The sequence below is a fragment of the Balaenoptera musculus genome, chromosome 13, assembly GCF_009873245.2.
Source record: "Balaenoptera musculus isolate JJ_BM4_2016_0621 chromosome 13, mBalMus1.pri.v3, whole genome shotgun sequence".
In the NCBI taxonomy this organism is placed as follows: Eukaryota; Metazoa; Chordata; class Mammalia; order Artiodactyla; family Balaenopteridae; genus Balaenoptera; species Balaenoptera musculus.
The window spans coordinates 83,540,136-83,558,332 of NC_045797.1; the positions used below are offsets into that span (position 1 = coordinate 83,540,136).

An 18,197-nucleotide genomic window follows, 5' to 3' on the forward strand; every position below is an offset into this window, starting at 1 on the left:
ACATCTACTAGAAGAGGGCGGGCTCCAGGCCAGGCCCTGTGCCAGGTGGGCCCTGGGGGATAAAATAAAGATGTGACGCGAGTGAGCAGAGTGAGGTGGGAAGAGCCGTCGCCGTCGGGGTCCAGCATCCTCGCTGCTCCCCGTCCTTGGGCAGCTTGGGTGGCGGGGACCGGGCTGCGTGGGGAGGCCCTGCAGCTTCTCCCTGCCCAACGGCGCCTCTTCCTCTGCCCCGGTCGCTGGGAGCCTGAGGGACAAACGGCCGCCGGGCGCTGTGCCCCCGCAGGGCCACGTGGATGAGAGGGGGGCGGGTCGCGGGGGTGCAGAGCCCGCGCGCATCGCGCGGAGGGAGCTGGGGGCGGGGGGGGCGGGGGGGGCTCCCACCCGGGGGCTCCCACCCTCCCACCCTCCCACCCAGGTCTGCAGACCCTCAAGGGGACCCTGGCTTCCAGCCCGGCCGCATGCCGGCAGGAATTTTCCCGGCAGCCCCGGCAGAAGCGCTTCTGAGGGTCCCCGGAGCGGTTTCTGCGGATTGGGTCCCCCGCGCGGGGAGCCGAGCTCGGCTGCGCCCCCTCGAGGCCGACCGTAGGCCCCCAGGCCCGGTGGGCGGGCCGCGCGGCTGCTGAAGCCCGGGTCCCGGGTTCTTCGGGGGCCCAGAGGTGCGTGTGCGGACTTGCTGCCCCGCTGTGGCCCTTTGGCAGGGGTGTCTCTCAGCAGAACCGCCTGGGCACCACCTGTCACAGCTCGTGTAATTCCCACACACAGAGCCATCTCCCTGGGTTCCAACATCCAGCCAGGGGGGCATGGGGTCGGGGACCGCGCACACTGAGCCCGACGCCCCGCCAACGTCCTGGCCCACCGCGTGCGCCCTCTATGCTCTCTCCGAGCGCCTTATCCTCTAGAGCGGCCCTCTAACCACGTCGGGTGGCCCTTTGAGAAGTGATACAAGAGACGGCTCCTCAGCCCAGAGGTGGACACACGCCCCTGCGCACAGGACTTGCCTTCGGTTTCAGGGTGTTCCCCTCCCCCCAGGCACCCCCTCTGGAGATCTCCAGGGTTTTCTGGGCCGTCCTCTCTTTCTTGGCAGTCTGCCCCTCACCCCCAATAGCTTGGCGTCCCTGGACCCTCAGCTCCATCTCCTCAACTCGGGGACTCCTCTGGGTCCCTGCTGAGTTCTTGTCCCTGCACCACAATCTGGAAACTTCCTCAAGGCAGCAAATCTGGGCAGTCACAGGATTCACTTATTTCCTATCTCTCAGGGTCACTGTCTTTCATGACCTAAGGTCCAACTCTTGGAAAACTCTCATTTGATACCTTTTGTCTGGTTATTTTGGGTGTGAGAGTATATTTGTTTCCTGTTACTCCATCATGGGCAGAAGTGGAATTCATACTACTATCACTTTAACGTTTAAACTGTCACAACTTGGCCAGTGGGAGCCCCTGTGCCGTTTAGCACAGTCCCTGACACTCTTTTTTTTTTTTTTTTTTTAATTATTTATTTATTTATTTATTTGGCTGTGTTGGGTCTTCGTTTCTGTGCGAGGGCTTTCTCCAGTTGCGGCAAGCGGGGGCCGCTCTTCATCGCGGTGCGCGGGCCTCTCACTATCGCGGCCTCTCTTGTTGCGGAGCACAGGCTCCAGACGCGCAGGCTCAGTAGCTGTGGCTCACGGGCCTAGTTGCTCCGCGGCATGTGGGATCCTCCCAGACCAGGGCTCGAACCCGTGTCCCCTGCACCGGCAGGCAGATTCTCAACCACTGCGCCACCAGGGAAGCCCGTCCCTGACACTCTTGATGGCAGCCGGCAACACAAGAATAAATACTCTAAGCCCATTCTGTTATTTCTGTGCCCTAGCTCCCTTTGGTAGAAAACAACTAAGGTTCTCTTCCACGTACAAAGTAAAAGTGCCAGACCCTGAGCTAGGCACACTACCTGCTGTCTCTACCTAGTCTTCACTTTACAAATAAGGAGACTAAAGGTAGAGTACCTTTCTCAGCAACACATAGCTAGATGGAGTCAGACCTGCGCCCAGGCCTGTCTCAGGCCAAATCAACACTACCTAACAAAGCAGCCTGGCAGGAGTCTTGTAGACCTTCCCAGGGCCCCTCTTCCCTGGAATCCTTCAAGACTAGAGGTTCTGACCACTCCAGTAGGAACTTGCCATATTTTACTGAACATTGCAAGTCTAATCTACCTGCTAAAATGTAAGCTGCCCCGTGATAGAAATTATATCACATCCATCCGTCCGTCCATCCATCCATCTATACCCCTACCCACCCATCCACAAGTCTTGTGGGACCCACAAGACTTACAATCAAATTCAATAAAACTGGCAAGTTCTTCCTAGTGGTTAGAACCTCTAGTCTTAAAGGAGTCCACAGAAGGAGAGCCCTGGGAAGGCTTCCAGAGGCTATCACAGAGCTGGGCAGTGAGAGCTTAGCTGCCACTGTCCCACCTTTTCATTATCTCACTCTGCCTGTGCATCTCCTCCCCCAGCACCACTGGACTTGTAGCATCCTGTTTCTTTTTTTTTAAACAGTCTTCTCTTTTTTAAATTAAATTATAATTAGTCTACAATATTATATTAGTTTCAGGTGTACAACATAGTGATTTGATATTTTTCTACATTGCGAAATGATGACCCTGGTAAGTCTAGTTACTGTCTGTCACCATACAAAGTTATTACGGTATTATTGACTATATTCCTTATGCTGTACATTACATCCCTGGGACGTTTATTTTATAACTTGTTTCTTATCATCTTTGCTGTTGACCTGTTTGTCTGCTGAGCTGAGAACATGCTGGGGAGAGGAAACCTGTTTGCAGAGCCAGCTCTGGGCAATTCTGGGACAACTAGGCTTCCTAGAGAGTGGTGAGAGGCTTTTGAGAACAAGCCTCCCTAACTTAGCAGGGACTGAGTGTGTCTCACCCCCCTGGGGTGCGGTGTCCTTGGTGCCTGGACTTCCTCCCAGGATGGGGCCTGGGTGTTAGCAACATGTCTCAAGTCCTTAATTTAAAAAGTCCCTAAACAAAGAGGCAGGTTGAAAGCAAAGAACAGTGGATATTACAGCCAGAAAGTAAAATCTTGGTGACACAGAGGGAGGATAGCAGGTACAGAGTCACAAAGTTGAGGCTAACAGGCGTGTGGCCGGCACCTAGGCGCAAAGGGGCTTGGAGTTGGAGAGACTTTTCTAAGTGGATTGCTAAATGCAAAGCGCATTGTGATCCTTTACCGCCTCCCCACACACCTGCACACACACACAGACACACACACACACACACGCATAACCGGGTCTAGCGTGGCTTATGGAATCACATTCCAGGATGGTTGGCTTGGGAAGGCAGTCAGTCAACAGGATTGTGACAGACTGGCTGTGGAGCAGGAAAGGAGCCCAGGGTGCCTCCAAGGTTTTGCACCTGAACAGCTAGAAGGATGGACTCCCTGTTCTTTTTAAAGGCAGCGGGGTCACTGTGAGAAAAGCAAGTGTGGAGGAGATGAGGAGTTCACTCGTCTAAAGTTTGGGGTGCTGCTTAGACAGGTGCCAAGCAGAGAGCTGGATACAGGAGTTTGAAGCCAGGTGCGGAGTGTAAAGGAGAGACATACATGCGGGGGTCTTTTCGGTACAGAAGTTATTTTTATCTAAGTCACAAGGCTGGAAAAGATCACCAAGGTTGTGAGGGGAATAGAAGAGGGGTCAGGGAGAGGAGGGGGACTGGCAAAGGAGCAGTGAGGTAAGAGGAAAGCAGCACGGTGCGGCCTGCAGGGGAACCCACCAACCCTGTCCAGTGCCGTTCAGACAAGCACCACGGGGACCGGAGCTGAGCCCACGCAAGTGCCTGGCCACACCCACGGGGCCTCCCCTAGCGGGACGTGGATGCACAGCCCCAGCAGAGCGGGTTCCAGAGAGAACGAACTCCAGGAGCAGGAGCGAAGACTGTGGCTCCCTGGCGTACCTTTAAAGCCTGGGCTGGGGGCGGGGGAAGGGAGGGAAGAGGCTGCCTCCCCTCTTGACACACGGACGGCATGAGGATGAGGGTCATGGGTTACCCAGCAGCCACGGTCCTCTACTGCCAAGACCAGTCCTGACGTCAGATTGGCCAACACAGAAGCCGCTCCTTCACACATTTCTTTCAGAAAGGACCCTCCGAAGAAGCCAAAGGGTGCCCTGAAAGCAGAAAAGAACCCCAGAAAACAAAGAGGAGGGTCAGACACTGGGTACACTGGAGTGCAGTTAAATGACACAGGACACAAGTCCAGTTTGCAAATCAAAAAAGTTTTATAGGATCCAAAGAAAAAAGTTACATCACACATATTCATTTAAATAATAAGTCTGTTACATAAAACATAATTCTGAAACATTTAAAATTTTATTAACTACTTGAAAGGCTCAAAGTCAAAAAAGATCAAGCAAAATTGCTCAGGCAGTAAAGTGCACTGGGGGACGTGCTGCCCACGCCCTCCTCCAATGCCCGGGCTGCAGCGGAGGGACTCCACACTGAACACGCACCACGGGGTTCTGGTTCTCACGTTGCATTTTTCAGATGAAGCTGTTTCCCAATTTACAATCTTTCAATCAACAGAGGGCCAAAAATGTTGTTTACAGAAGGTATTTCAAAGTCTAATCAAGAAATGGAAGTGTAAATCAAAACCTTTTTTTTTTTTAACACATCTATCCTTTAGCAACAACACTGCTCAGAGAATGAAGTTCAAGGTGACAAGCAACCAAATACTCAAAGACGCTGTATTATCCACCAGAACATTAGTAGGACTAACATTACTTCGTATAATTAAGAAAAATATCCAAATTTAATGCCACTTACAGCATACACATAGAAATGTTTATGCTGATTTAAGATATGAGTGCAAGAAAGAACTGGGTGGTGGGGAATCACAAGCTATAGACATTGAATTCTGGTTCTCTTCCAACTGTAGCACGTCTCATGACCAGTAGGAATACTCAACTACAGAAGTCTCCAAAGACATGGAAGCCTACCACACAGCCGGCGCTTACAGACCTGTGTGTCAATTAGCAGTTGATACTTCATGGGTATCAAGTAACATACAATGAATGACCAGGCAAGGGTTATTAGACTAAAAAGACCTGAACACAAAACCTGACTATATTTATTCAATATTTCACCTTACCGTCATTTTCATAAAGGTAAATGCAAATAAATAAGAGGCAAAGACAAAAATCTAAATACATACGGCACAATAAAAACCATTCCCAGGCTCGAAGGGCAGAGCAGTATCACCGTGTTCCTTACATGCACTCTCTTGCCTGGATTCCCAATGCTGCCCAACAAAAGCAGTTTCAGCAGCTTCCTGGACACCTGGACACTGGGGCGCAGTCTCTGTAATGCTAGGACCTGTGCTCACAGCTTCAAAGTGATGCCCATGGTCTATTTTCTAGGCAGATTGCAAAATACCCCATTCCAAGTAATTTTCTGTTGATCAAAACAATTTCCTTCAAACAAAATCAATGAAAGGACAGCTTGGTAGTATTACTGCCGCTTACTGTAACTTGCATTCCCCATCGTTCTTAATACTTAATAAATAATCAGAACACTGGAGCTGGACCATTTGCATGTCCGCTTCACCTAAGCTTTACTTTGGTGGAAAGTTCCTCCAACTACTAAGGACATCTTTTTCTCTAAGAAGTTACTCTACCCACAAAACACTTGGATAAGGCCACAACAAAAGAAGTCAAACTGACAACTGACAAAGCAGCTGGGTTTGAGTGCGTAGATTTTCTTTTTTGGGGGTTTGAGGTACAAACAGGAGACTCTGAATGGTCTGCTCTCAGCAGAGTACAGACACTCAGACCCTACAGCAGCTCTCTGCTCACCAGGTATCTACCGAGTATTTTATCTCTGGGGTACATTCTTCACAAGTCACACCATGGACACAGGTGACTAAGTTCTACTTAACGAAAATTTTAATTCCTTGGGCTACAGCCTTAAAGAAATGGTTGTCTGGAATTTCCCTTGAAAATGTTATGAAGACACTGACTGCAAAGATTTTCCCCCCATTTCTTTACGAGGCCCCTATTCAACCAGTTCTGATTCTAAAAAATTCTTATATCTAAAAGGCCTGATTACAAAGTTATAAAGTTTTTTTGTCTGAATAACGTGCCAACTTTACTAAAAGTAGGGTTATTATAAAAATGTTGTTAAACATAGAAGATTGTAAAATCATCTATATAGAAACTGGTGATTTGAGAACCAACAATGTATTTTTTTATAAAAAACAGTATAAAAATTAGTAACCTGTCTCATTTCTACAAAACAGGAATAGGAAGGTTGTAAAAAAAATCCAAAAAATCCAGATTTTGTAAAATTTATTGCCAAAATGTTTTTTTTTTAATTTATTTATTATTTATTTTTGGCTGTGTTGGGTCTTCGTTTCTGTGCGAGGGCTTTCTCTAGTTGTGGCAAGCGGGGGCCACTCTTCATCGCGGTGCGCGGGCCTCTCACTATCGCGGCCTCTCTTCTTGTGGAGCACAGGCTCCAGACGCGCAGGCTCAGTAGTTGTGGCTCACGGGCCTAGTTGCTCCGCGGCATGTGGGATCTTCCCAGACCAGGGCTCGAACCTGTGTCCCCTGCATTGGCAGGCAGATTCTCAACCACTGCGCCACCAAGGAAGCCCCTGCCGAAATGTTTGTTTGAATGCTGGTGATTTAAATTATCAAATTTTCTTCCATTTTCCTTAAAAGAACTTCTGAAACCACAAAAGATACTGAACAGGGTTCCCCACCAAAAAAGACAAGTTAACATACTTTCATCAGAACCAGCTCCCCTAGCCCTCAAGACAATTTCTTTTGGAGAGAAAACCATCACTTCCATTCCTGAAAAAAGGCTTTGAAAAATTCCCATCCACAATTCCCTGGAGGACCTTTCATGCAGAGGCCGGCAGGCACACCAGTGGGCTCCCAGGGTTCTCTGCTGAGGCAATTCTGTTCAGTTTGCCAACCTCCGCCTGCCAACCAGGGACCTTCTTGGTGGTCATATGGCGCCGGGCATGCTTTGTCAAGTGGTCGCTGCGCATGAAACGCCGATCACACACTGGGCATACAAACTTCTTCTCCCCAGTGTGAGTTCTGCGGTGGCGAGAGAGTTCATCTGAACGAGCAAATTTTTTATCACAGCCGTCCCAGCTACAGGTGAAAGGCTTCTCTCCTGAGAGGTAAGAAAACACAAAGTAAAGAAAACATAAATGCTCAGCACCTTATTGGACAGGTTAATTCATGTCGTTTTAAAACTGTATTCATCAAAACCTAAGAAGCAAGTAATATCCTAAGTATTCTGGTATCAGGTTATTTGGAAGTCAAGAAATTGTCCAAGATGCATTTCTTCCTGCCACACCTAAGATGTAATATGTCAGGGCCCAAAGACGTCAAACTAATCTAATGCTTCTAAAGATATTTTTAAATAAAAATAAATCTTTGACTGTGGACTTGGGGTAGGAGGTAGATTCTTGAAAAGAATGACTCCTTCCCTCTCTGAAAGCTGCATATCTAAAAAAGATCCCTTCTAGGACCTGCAAGACTTCTCAGAATCATTAATTCCATCTTCCTATTTGTTATTACACTGACAAAGAGCTTAATTGCAAAACAGGTTAGAATTCTAACAGCTACCCTCTTGTTGTTACAAGCTTCAAGCATCTGTCATTCACTCAAAGTTGCAGAGCACCCGGCAGGTGTCCTGCCCGTACTGTGTCCTCCTGGAGGCACAGGGGTGAGCGGGAAGCCCTTGTCCGCAGAGTCCTCCTGGGCCTTTCCAGCCAGCAGGAGTGCTCCCTGTCCTGCATCCTGAAGCCCTGATCTTGACCAGGTTGTGGCCACCACAGACCACTTGTGCAACCTTGTGAAGGGATTTGTTAAATGCTGTTGCGTGCTGTCACGTGACCTACCTTCCCGAAGGTTTACGACTTGTCTAGTTCATCCATCTACGTACAGTTTAACCCCCAGCACAGTACTTTGTATGACAGGTGGTGAATAAATGGTTTTGAATGAATGAGTGTTGGAGAGAGATCAACTAAATATCTGATGTTTTTCAAAGTTGACTTAAAAGGAAAATTCATTATCACAGTGATGCTGTGATGGATTTCAAAGACCCCACGTTGAAAGCATAAGGTTACCTGTTTCCAGAAACTACCACCAGTGCTGGCAGCATACCAGATGGCCAGATGTTGGACAGAGAACCACCACCCTTTGGCGTGGGATTTATAAAGTGCCCTATGTTTTCAGCATATCAAAAATGTAGCCTTTGCTCACTCGACCTTATCCTAATTAAACAAATTTTCATGTTGGTACAGTGAAAAACTACCTTATCTAAGGTAAACCTATCCAAGGTTTCTATTTTTTATGAAAACTCCAATTTAGTGTTTGCGAAATAACACAAGAATTTGATTCTTCAGAACCTTTATGGTTACTTAAATTTAAGTACTTTGGGAAACCTGAAAAGAGCTTGTATGATCACCTTATCTTTCTACCAAGGGAAGCTGATTGAATAAACAGTAAAAACTCATTCCACTGCTTCCCCACATGTGGAATCTGTGTTTGGATGTGATTTGAAGTTCACCTCAGCAGTCTCTCAGTGAAAAGCAGGGCTTGCCAAGTCAATGAGCCCCTTAGGGGTGCCCGTTCACACCGATACAGCCACGACAGCGACCCTGCAGCACCAATGACTAGCGTCAGGCTCTTGGGACAGACACCAAGAGTCTATATCCAGTGAGATCAGACACGTATGTAAGTAACTAAAAATACAAAGGGAGAATGTAGTGAAAAACACAACAAACCACTAGGGTCAAATAAAGAAGGAGAGATCAGGAAAGAGTTCTAAGAACTAACTTTGGGGCGGCCCTTAAAGGGTTTTCAGTAAGTAGAGACAGGCAGAGGGCAGAAGGTGAAGGGCAGAAATGTGGAACTGGAGAGAGATGGTAAAGGCAGAGAGGCAAGTTCTTCCCAGGCCAGGTTTGGGGCCTTAGCCTGGAAGCACACAGCCCCTTCCGCAGTGCGGTGGACAGCAGGGCTCCTTCTGTAAGGCCCGCCTTCCAGATGCGGCTTCATTCTGCAAGCGGGAGCTGCCACAATTGGACTTCTAATGTGCTAATTAGAAACCACTCTACCAGGAAAGCATTTCAAAGTAAAGTACTATGACAACTCCCTCCAATTCAGCCTTTCCTAAACTGGATTTCACAATTCACTGCTGTCCCCCAGGCCACTAGCTGACATCTGGGGTTCCACGATCAAGACAGTTTACGAAGCACATCTTTACTGCAGAACCTGCGACCTGTTAACTGGGCTTATTATATGTACATATGTGTGTGAACCTTTGAAAGGTGAGTTTAACAAGCAGACTATTTAACCACAGGACCCTTGAAAACAAAACAACTGACATTAACTCAAAGAACAAGAGTGTCACAGAACACCTGAGACATTCTGCCCTAATCAACTACAGCAGAAGTTCTATCCACCAGGCAACCTCACACCTCCGCTAAACATGGTAGCCACCAGCCCCATGTAGCTATATAAATGCAACCTTAATGAAAACGTAAAATTCGGTTCCTCAGACACACTGTTCACATTTCAAGTGTGTGTGGCTAGTGGCTACCCTCCTAATGGACAGAGAACATTTCCATCAGTGCCGAAAATTCTACTGGATGGAGCTGGTGGGACAATAAAGAGATCATTAAGTCATTATAGTTAGTTTCTTTTGTGACTCCTTCTGAATTAAAACTACATATTTCCAAAAATAAAAAAACAATATTCCTTTAAAGTTCAAACATTCTAGAATTCAAACTTTTCCATACTTTGGAGAGCTCTTTCCCCATAGTAAGCCTAAGTCACACTGATAAGATGTTTATTGAACGTGAATGGACACTTTCTAAAATGCACAGAAAGAATGTCTACTGCAATGTGAAGAGAAAGGGGGAACGTGAGCCTCACCCTAAAAGCCTCTCAATCACAGGTTCACAATCACAGAACTATATTACATTTTAGCTACTGGGGTGACCAGATACCATGTTCTAGGAAAACCACTGACAGCTGTACTAACGTTCACCCCAAGACTATGAAGGCTTTTCAGAACCAAAGAAAGATGGCCACCTTCTCCAGTGGTTCTCAGCTTCGCTCCCACTCAAAGGCGGCTGGACGTGTGTTTCCCGATCACAGGATCCGACATTCCCTATGCCCTACTTGCTTCAGTTCTCACCTGTGTGAGTGCGAAGATGAGCCTTGAGGTGGGAACTTTTGAAGTAGGTTTTCTGGCAGCCTGGGAAGTTGCAAACATAGTTCCTCCTTCGGGAAAAGTCTACCTGAGGGGCGCAGTTCTGATTGGATGCGATGAACACCGGAGCAGGGGCAAGGGGCAGTAACTTGGTATTCCCAACAGCCATTCCACTCGAGGAACACGTGGCAGGCTGCGGGAGGGCCCCCTGGGGCAGAACCAGCATCACAGTTCCCTGAGGCACAGACGGTCCCACAAACACAGGCTGGGGCACTGGAGCAGTGTGGGGTAAGATGGGTTTGACAGTCCCTGCAGACACTTGGGGAGGTGGCTTCAAAAAAGCTGATAACATGCCACTTTGTCCAGTCACAGGGATCATTTGGCAAAGGACAGGGGGACTAGGAATGGGGACAGAAATCAGAGGGGTGGCTTTCCTTGGCAAGTCATTTTCGTAATTCTTTGGTGAGCAGGTCTGAATTGCAACGGGCCACCCTGCCTGCTGGCCTTTGTCGGGGGGCCTCAGGCCACTGGACTTGTGCAAACAAGGCTGACAGGACGCTGAGTTAACGCTGAGCACGCTGCGTGTGAGGTGTGCGTCCTGCACAGCTTCAACAGGCCCCAGAAACTGCGCTTCTCCTCCCGCGTTGGCTGAAAGTTGGTGTGCTTGAGTCTGGGTGGTAGGAACGTGGGCAGAAGCAGGACACCCCCCAGTGTGGCAAATGACACTTGTCACCGTGGCCCTGCAGTGAGGGCTGACAGCTGGCTCCGGCAGCTCTGGCTTCAAACCAGGCAGGGCCCTCTCTGACCTCCTGCTCAGCACTCCGGCTGCCCCAGTAGAGGCTGGGGGGACAGCCACGACCATGGGTGCTTTGCAATCAGTTACTTGGGAAGGAACAACTGTCCCTGTTGATGGCTCCAGGAGGTCAGGGCTCTGAGGAGGAGTCATGCACTTTAAAAAAAAAAAAAAGAAAAAAAGTACTGTGTGAAAAGGTTGTTTTGGTTAAATTTTAAGGAACTTACTTTGATCATGTTGTCCCCAAGGTCTTTACAAAGAAGTATCTAGAAAAGACTGGTCAAAGTCTGCTCATAATCGCACCCAGTGGATATAAAAGCTGCATGAGACACTTTACTTTCTAGCTTTCTCCCCTTTTCCCGACCTCTCTCAAACCCATCCATTTGCTCGGTTATAAGGATGCCAGTGCCATTCCTGGCCTCGCACAGCTACTGAAATGAACAATTTGCATATTAGCACTACAAATGAGAAATCAAACTTATATTCAAGATGAAAGCTTTACACGATAATTTTAGATTCTCAAAAATTTTTTAAAAATCTCCGTGGTAATCATTTAACACACACGTATCCAATCAATCACACACGTATCCTGTGCCTACTGGATGCGAGGTAAAACCTGTCAGAATGATCCCTAAAAGGCCCTGCTCTAACCAGGGGTTCTGCCTACAGCCAGCCTCTGTAACACCTCCCCCACCACTCCCACTTATCTTCAGCCTCTCAGTGGACGATCCCAAAGCTGAGACGTGCTCCGGACAGCCAGGCCCACTACCTGTACAATCCTCTCCACTACCCACAAGTCCCTTCTCATCCCTCTCCAAGTCGGTTTTCCACACTCTCCTTCCAGGGCAGGCTTCCAGCTCAGGACAATTAGATTATAATTTTCAGTTTTGTTAGCAACTGACAGCTCTCAACTTCTCCAAGTTGAGAAGCAGTTTTTCCCAGTAACTTCATAGCTGTAACAAGTTAAGAAAACAAAAACCAAAACCAGTGCTTGACTGCACCCAACTCACCCAAGAAAGAAGCTGGCTGCCACAGGGTGGCAGAGGCCAGGGTCTCAACCCAGCTAACAAAGGCTGTCTGGTGCCAAAGCACAGGCTTTCCCTAGCTGTGGCAGCTGATCCTGACCCTGGCCTGGGGTATCTGGGGGAACCTAAGCCTCCACCCTCAGTTCCCCAGGGAAATGAGTACATTTTGCTTTCTCCCATCAATCTGTACGTTCCAGCCTATGTACATTTTCACCCCATTTTCATCACTGACTGCAAGCTATGCTCAATCAATGGAAAGCATATTTTCAAGAGATAAAAAAAGTTTTCACCCTTAGGACCCATACAGGGGAGGGTATGAACTTGCTTGCCAGCATCGGGTGAATCCCCCCAGGAGCTCTTCAGCATGTTTACTGAAGGTACTCCAGCCACTGCACAAATCGCTCCTCTCCCCCGCCTCTTACCAGAGTTGATAAAGAATGGAAGTCCTTTGGTAACGCGGGTGTGGCTGCGTCCACGTGCACAATGGTGGAAACATCCCCAGAGTCAGAGACAGGTGTGAGGGGTCTTATCTTTAACAAGTCCCCTTTCTGGGATCTCTGACCCCAGGAGCTCATGCAAACAAGAGCCTCGACAGCTTCCATGTCGTTCTGCTCCAAGATGCTGCACGTAGACCTCTCGCTGTCGTGCCGCTTCCTCTCCAGGATTGACTCGCATATGTCCATGATGTCAACCTAAAGTCGACACAACACGGCGGCTGAGTCCCTGGAAACACAGGGAGGGGCACCCGGACAGCACGCGGACGCGCACACCAGAAGCCCGCCCCGCCCCCGGCAGCACGCGCACGCGCTGTGGCTTCCAGGGAAGGATGCCGGCCGAGCGCCGAGGACCACTCGCTCCGAGCCAGCGTTCTGCGGCGGGGCGGGGGGGCAGGAGGAGGAATGGAGTCGGTCCGCCAGCGGCTTCCACGGAAAATCCTGACTCTTAACAAGGGTTATTAAACTTGTGTTCTCCTTCGGAAAATGATTAATAACACTTACTTCCAGAGGTGCGAGCTGCAGTGGCTAGTACCAAACTGTCCCCGGGGGAGGAGGAAAAGACACTGATGGCTGAGGTTGGGTGAGATGAGAGCGCAGCCCTTCTGAGTCGGCGAAGCCACCAGAGCGTCCCCACAGACGCATCTGCGACAACCCCGGAGGCTCCACACCAGTGAGGCCGTCACTCAGCAGAGCCCTGGGCGGGAGAGCCTGCGCTGGCTCAGCCCCGGTCCCCACACCCAGGAGCACCGATTCACGCCACAAGGCCAGCGCGGGGAGAGGAACAAAGTGTAAGATGTGCCACAAGCCCGGGCCCCGAGGACTTTCCAGCGCAGCAGACCGCCTCTTGTCAAGCAAGAGCGGGGCGGGAAGCGACTGAAACTAACTGATCTCTTCGCAGAGAAATTTTACATCTACTTAGATACACACTTCCACTCAGTTTGCCTAAACATCCAACCTGTCCTGCCCAGGTGCCCCCAAAGCACACAGGCAACGCCGCCGCCTTTACAAACGCCGCTCTAGCCCCACTTCTGCCCGCAGCCCGGGCCTCGGAACTGTGAAGTCACAGACGTGCGGGCTGCCGCCTGCTTGGCCCACAGGTGGGCAGGGACAGAGCGGCGCGGGGCTCCCACCCCTCTCTCTCTCTCGGCCTCTCAGCGGTCCGCGCGGCTCGACTAGGTCCCAGGTCCAACCAGCGAACTCCTCGCGGCCCCCAGGCCCCGACTGGAGCCCGCCAGGGTTGAGGCGCCGGGCCCCGCCCCGTGCAGCCTTCCCGCCGGCCTTTGCCCCGCCCCTTGCCCCGCCCCCACCTTCCCACAGCCCTTGCCCCCGCCCCCACCTTCCCGCCAGCTTTTGCCCCGCCCCCTCACCCTTTCCACCGCCCGTGCGCCGCGTTCCCACAGTCCTTGCCCCTCCGCCGGCGCCCCGCCCCCGCCGACCGCGTGCCGCGTTCCCGCCAGCTGCGCCCCGCCCAACGGCCACCTCCTCACAGGGCCTGGTGACGTCATGGCTGGAAATAGCCCCGCACCTGAAGCCAGCGGGGCGGGGCCGCTGCGGGAGCGGTAGACAAAGCTGCGCAGAGAGCAGCGCGAGGCACACGCCCACTTCCCGCCCCTCCCGGCGCGGCCTCGTGCGGCCACCGCCCCTCTCGGCTCCCGAAGCCGCCCGGGCTCCTAACGGTGCGCGCGCGGTGATGCCCCGCGCGCCCCTGGCCTCCTCCGCGCCCTGGGCCCGCACTGGCAGCGCGTCCCCGCCTCGCCCCTCGCTCCAATGGGCGGCCACTCACCGCGCGTGCGTCGCCCGAGCCCGCGGAGGCCGGCGTGTGCATGGTGCCGGCGGCCGGGAGGCAACAAAGCGGCCGCGCGGCGGGAGTTCGGTACACGGCAGCTGCCGCACGTGCACGGCGGGCGGCGGCGATCCGGACCTCCAGTGGCCAGCGTGCGCCTCCGCCCGCCCGCGCGGCTCTGCCCCGGCGCGGCCCTCGCGGTGCGGGAGGGGCGGGGCGGCCGGGGAGGGAGCGGCCGCAGGGGCGGAGCGCGGAGGCAAACCAAAATACACCGCGCCCCGACGGGGCGGGGCCTGGAGGGCGCCAGCCAATGCGCGCCTAGCCCGTGCGCCGCCGGCCAATGGGCGCCGCGGGGAGCCGCGTGATCAGAGCCTGGCAGCGGCGTGATCGGGCAGGGCGGGATGCGGCATGTATTTTGGTGGCGGCGAGGGGGCGGAGCCTGAGGACCTGGAAAGTAGGGGAAAGGTCCCGGCGGCGCGGGCGGCGGCGGCGGCGGCGCGGGCGGCGGGGACCGCGCAGCTGCGGCCGGGAAAGTCCCCGAGCGTATTGGGATGGCTGGGAGGAGGATTACGCTTAAAGGGGCCACCGCCCGCAGCCTCCCGGAGCGCAGGTCCCCATGAAGTGAATCCGTCCAGCAGAGGCGGCTCACCTGGAGACCTCAACCCAGATTTTGCTTTCTTGTTTTTTAATTGGTATTAATCTACCGTCGCTCTTAGGAGTGCATCCCTGGCCTGGAAGAGTTTTGAAAGCTGGCTAGCCCCAGGTGACATCGCCTGCATCTGCTCCTTACCGCAGGCACCCAGAGCCCGAGCTTCTAGGCCTGTGACTGCCGCTGACCCCGGTCCCCAGGCAGCTCTGGGCTGCAGTTTCCGCTTAGCTCAGTGGGGGTGGGGGGCAAGACGGGTGCCCACCCGAGAGGCACCTGGTGAAACCCATTCTTCCCAGACCAGGTGTAAGCGTTACCCCCTCTGGGAAGTCCTCAGGCCTGAATGAGAGAGATGCCTAGGACACCTTTTTTCCCCCAGTACTTCGGTTGCCTGTTTCTCAGGGTGCGGTTTATCCAGTTCTGCAACTCCAAGTTCCTGAAGTGCAGGCTGTTTTATGTGTACCCTCACAACCTGCAGCGAGGCACGAGACAGCCCTTCATCCATCCACGTGGCCCACATTTGCTGGGTTTGGATATGGGTTGACACAGCGCACGGTGCAGAGGCCACAGTGAGGAAGCCTTGACCCTAAAAGCTAAGAGCAGGTGAAAGTAGAGGATCCCTGCCCTGTGGGGATTGGCTCTGAGCGAGAGAAGCCCTGGGCCCAAGGAACAGGCCGTCAGAGCACCAGGCCCTCCCCCTTAAACTGGTAAGGAAGCAGGTGGGACCCAGGGCTCTGGCCACCTTGTTCCTCAACAGGCCTGCTCTGTTGGGCAGAGGGAGCATAGGCTGACTTGCAGCTTCTCTCCATTTCATCTTCTTCAGATCCTTCGCAGTACCTTTCATGGCCTGTAACTTCTGTTTCTTTAGTTATTTGTTAATTGTCTCTCCACCAGAAGGAACCCTCCCAAGGTTAGGGACCTTGTCTAATTCACTGTGAACCCCCAGTGCCTGGCTCGCTGCAAGTACACAGTAACCACTGGTTAAATGAGTGAATGAAGGCCAACACCATCTGGCCTACCCACTTGGACATGCTGCAGACCCCTCTACTTCACTGTCCTTGAAACTGAACTTCCATTCTACCCCATTCCGGATTTCTCACCTCCGGAAGGGCACCACCAGATACCTCATTCCTTCACCCAGAAATCTGAGAGTCACCTTTGACCCTTCCTTTTCGTGCACTTGCTTCCTTCTGCCAATTACTGCGTGTTCTGCTTCTTCCTAAATCTCTCTCAAACTCTTAACTTCTCTCCATCACCTACTCCTGCTCTGGTCCAAGCCACCATCTTCTCTCACCTGCATTATTCCGCTGCTTCCCAGTGGGTCTCCCTACCTCTAGCTTCATCACCTGTAATCTGTGCCTCATCTCACTGCCACAATGATCTTCTAGAAGTAGAGATGGTACCAAACCCATAATCAAACTCTCAGTTTGGAATCCAAACAGCTATGGGACTGACACTTACTCCTTAGGTGGGAATCCGTGAGTCTGCGTAACCAGGCCCCAGCCAGTGCTTCCTGCATCTTTCCGACCAGTTCCCCAAATCCCTTTCCCTCCTGCCCCCATTGCCTCCGTACAGAGCCCTGTGCTGCCCACGTCGAGTCAGATCACTGTCTTCTGCTTTGTGCGTGGCGTTCCTTCTCTGTGGAACACCACAACCCTTCTCCGCTTTTACTCTGTAAGACAGCAGTGTGACTCCTCAGCGAAGCCCTTCCTGACCCCCGAACAGCAGGACGACTCAGCCAGGTGCTAAGTGCAGGCTTTTGGAGTCACACCTGGATGCAAATCCCAGCTCTGCCAATGTGGCCAGGCCATGTGGCCGGCTAGGTCTCTGCAGAATAGGAGGTGGCATGGACTCTTCAGGAGCCTGGAGCACAAGCTTCTCTCACCTCCAGCTCAGTTTCTGCTCCCTGGACAGCAGGAATACCTGGAAACTTGGGCAGCAGGCTGGCTCGGGGCTCTTCAAGCATAAGGCCCTACCCTTCCTACATCTGTCCATGTGACAGAGAGACAGGTCTTTGCTTATGCTTGTCCCTCCTCCCTTCTTCCCCACCTCTACCCAGATACCGCTTCTCCATGAAGCCTTTCTTCCCGCCCCCCCCCGCACCACACACACACACACACACACACACACACCCACACACACACACACACCAGTCTGTGGTTGCTGCCAAACCCCAGATGCTGGTCCTGCCTGTAGTCAGTGGATATTGACATGTTTATAAACTGAAGACAGTTACAAGTCATTCACACAGAGCCATCACGGAGGCCCTCATTGGCACCAGGCCCCACAGACCCTCAGGCAGAGCGCGGTCCAGCAGGCAGACTGGGCCTCGACACAGATAGCTCCTGGATAAAGTAGAGCATGATGCCCCCAGCTAGACTGCCACCACTTTCTCATGGGTCCTCCCAGAGAGTCTGTGTATATGGAGAAAATACTTTTACACAGAAGGTAGTGTTCTGTGCACCTTGTGCATCTTGCTTGCTGATTTCACAACATGTCTTGGAGCCTGTTGCAAATCAGTACAAAAAGGTCACCCTCGTGATATATCACGGTTAAATACTATTCTGTTATATGGACGTGTTGTACTTTATTTAACCACTCCTGCTTGAATCACTGGGGTATTTAGGCTATTTCCAGTTTGCCAGGACATCATGTCCATTCATTGTTTGCCCACATGCAGAAATAACTACAAGATTACTTCCTAGAATTGGAATTGCTGGAAATGCTCTTGCATTTCTTTTCCTTTTCCCTTTTTTTCCCTTTTGATAAATTTTATCGAAGTATAGCATAGATACAGGGAAGTGCAAAAACTTAGGTGTACAACTCGGTGAATTTTCACAAGGCAAACACACTTGTGTCACCAGCATGGAGATCAAGAAACAGAGTATTAGCAGAATCCTAGAAGCCCCCTCCCTGACCCCATCCAGGATAATCCCTATCATGACTTCTAACCCCATAGGATGTTTTTGCATGTATTGAAACTTGTACAAAGAGAATCATATGGTTTGTCCTCTGTTGGGTCTGGCATGGAGTTGCATGTAGTTCAAGATCATTTATTCTTGTTGATATAAAATACAGCACAGTGAATCCATCTATTCTCCTGTCGACGGACATCAGGACTTTCCAGTCTGGGGCTGTTATGAGTAAAGCTGCTATGAAAATTCTGATACGTGGGTATGTGCATTTTTAATTGAGGAAAATTGTCAAATTGCCCTCCAAACATGCTTT

At 51.5% G+C, this 18,197-nt stretch overlaps 1 protein-coding gene across 3 annotated transcripts; it reads right to left on the bottom strand.

Annotated features, from left to right (window-relative positions):
- Nucleotides 1-6,524: 6,524 nt before the first annotated feature.
- KLF11 (Kruppel like factor 11) lies at nucleotides 6,525-14,533 on the bottom strand. 3 transcript variants are annotated; one of them, XM_036873860.1, is made up of 4 exons: nucleotides 14,324-14,533; nucleotides 12,466-12,735; nucleotides 10,211-11,174; nucleotides 6,525-7,174 (listed from the first exon to the last, which is right to left on the bottom strand). In XM_036873860.1, the coding sequence occupies exons 1-4, from the start codon at nucleotides 14,363-14,365 to the stop codon at nucleotides 6,894-6,896; spliced, it is 1,557 nt and encodes a 518-aa protein (XP_036729755.1). In that variant the 5' UTR covers nucleotides 14,366-14,533; the 3' UTR covers nucleotides 6,525-6,893. The 3 variants fall into 3 exon arrangements, with proteins under 3 accessions (XP_036729755.1, XP_036729756.1, XP_036729757.1); XM_036873861.1 differs by lacking the exon at nucleotides 14,324-14,533 and adding an exon at nucleotides 13,042-13,805; XM_036873862.1 differs by lacking the exon at nucleotides 12,466-12,735.
- Nucleotides 14,534-18,197: the final 3,664 nt, after the last annotated feature.

Bases quoted from the DNA above. Each gene is read 5' to 3' on its own strand.
- KLF11 (XM_036873860.1), bottom strand. From the start codon at position 14,365: ATGCACACGCCGGCCTCCGCGGGCTCGGGCGACGCACGCGCG. The intron at 12,736-14,323 runs GTGAGTGGCCGC...TGTCGACTTTAG, and splicing joins GCTCGGGCGACGCACGCGCG to GTTGACATCATGGACATATG. The intron at 11,175-12,465 runs GTAAGAGGCGGG...TTTTTTTTAAAG, and splicing joins TCCATTCTTTATCAACTCTG to TGCATGACTCCTCCTCAGAG.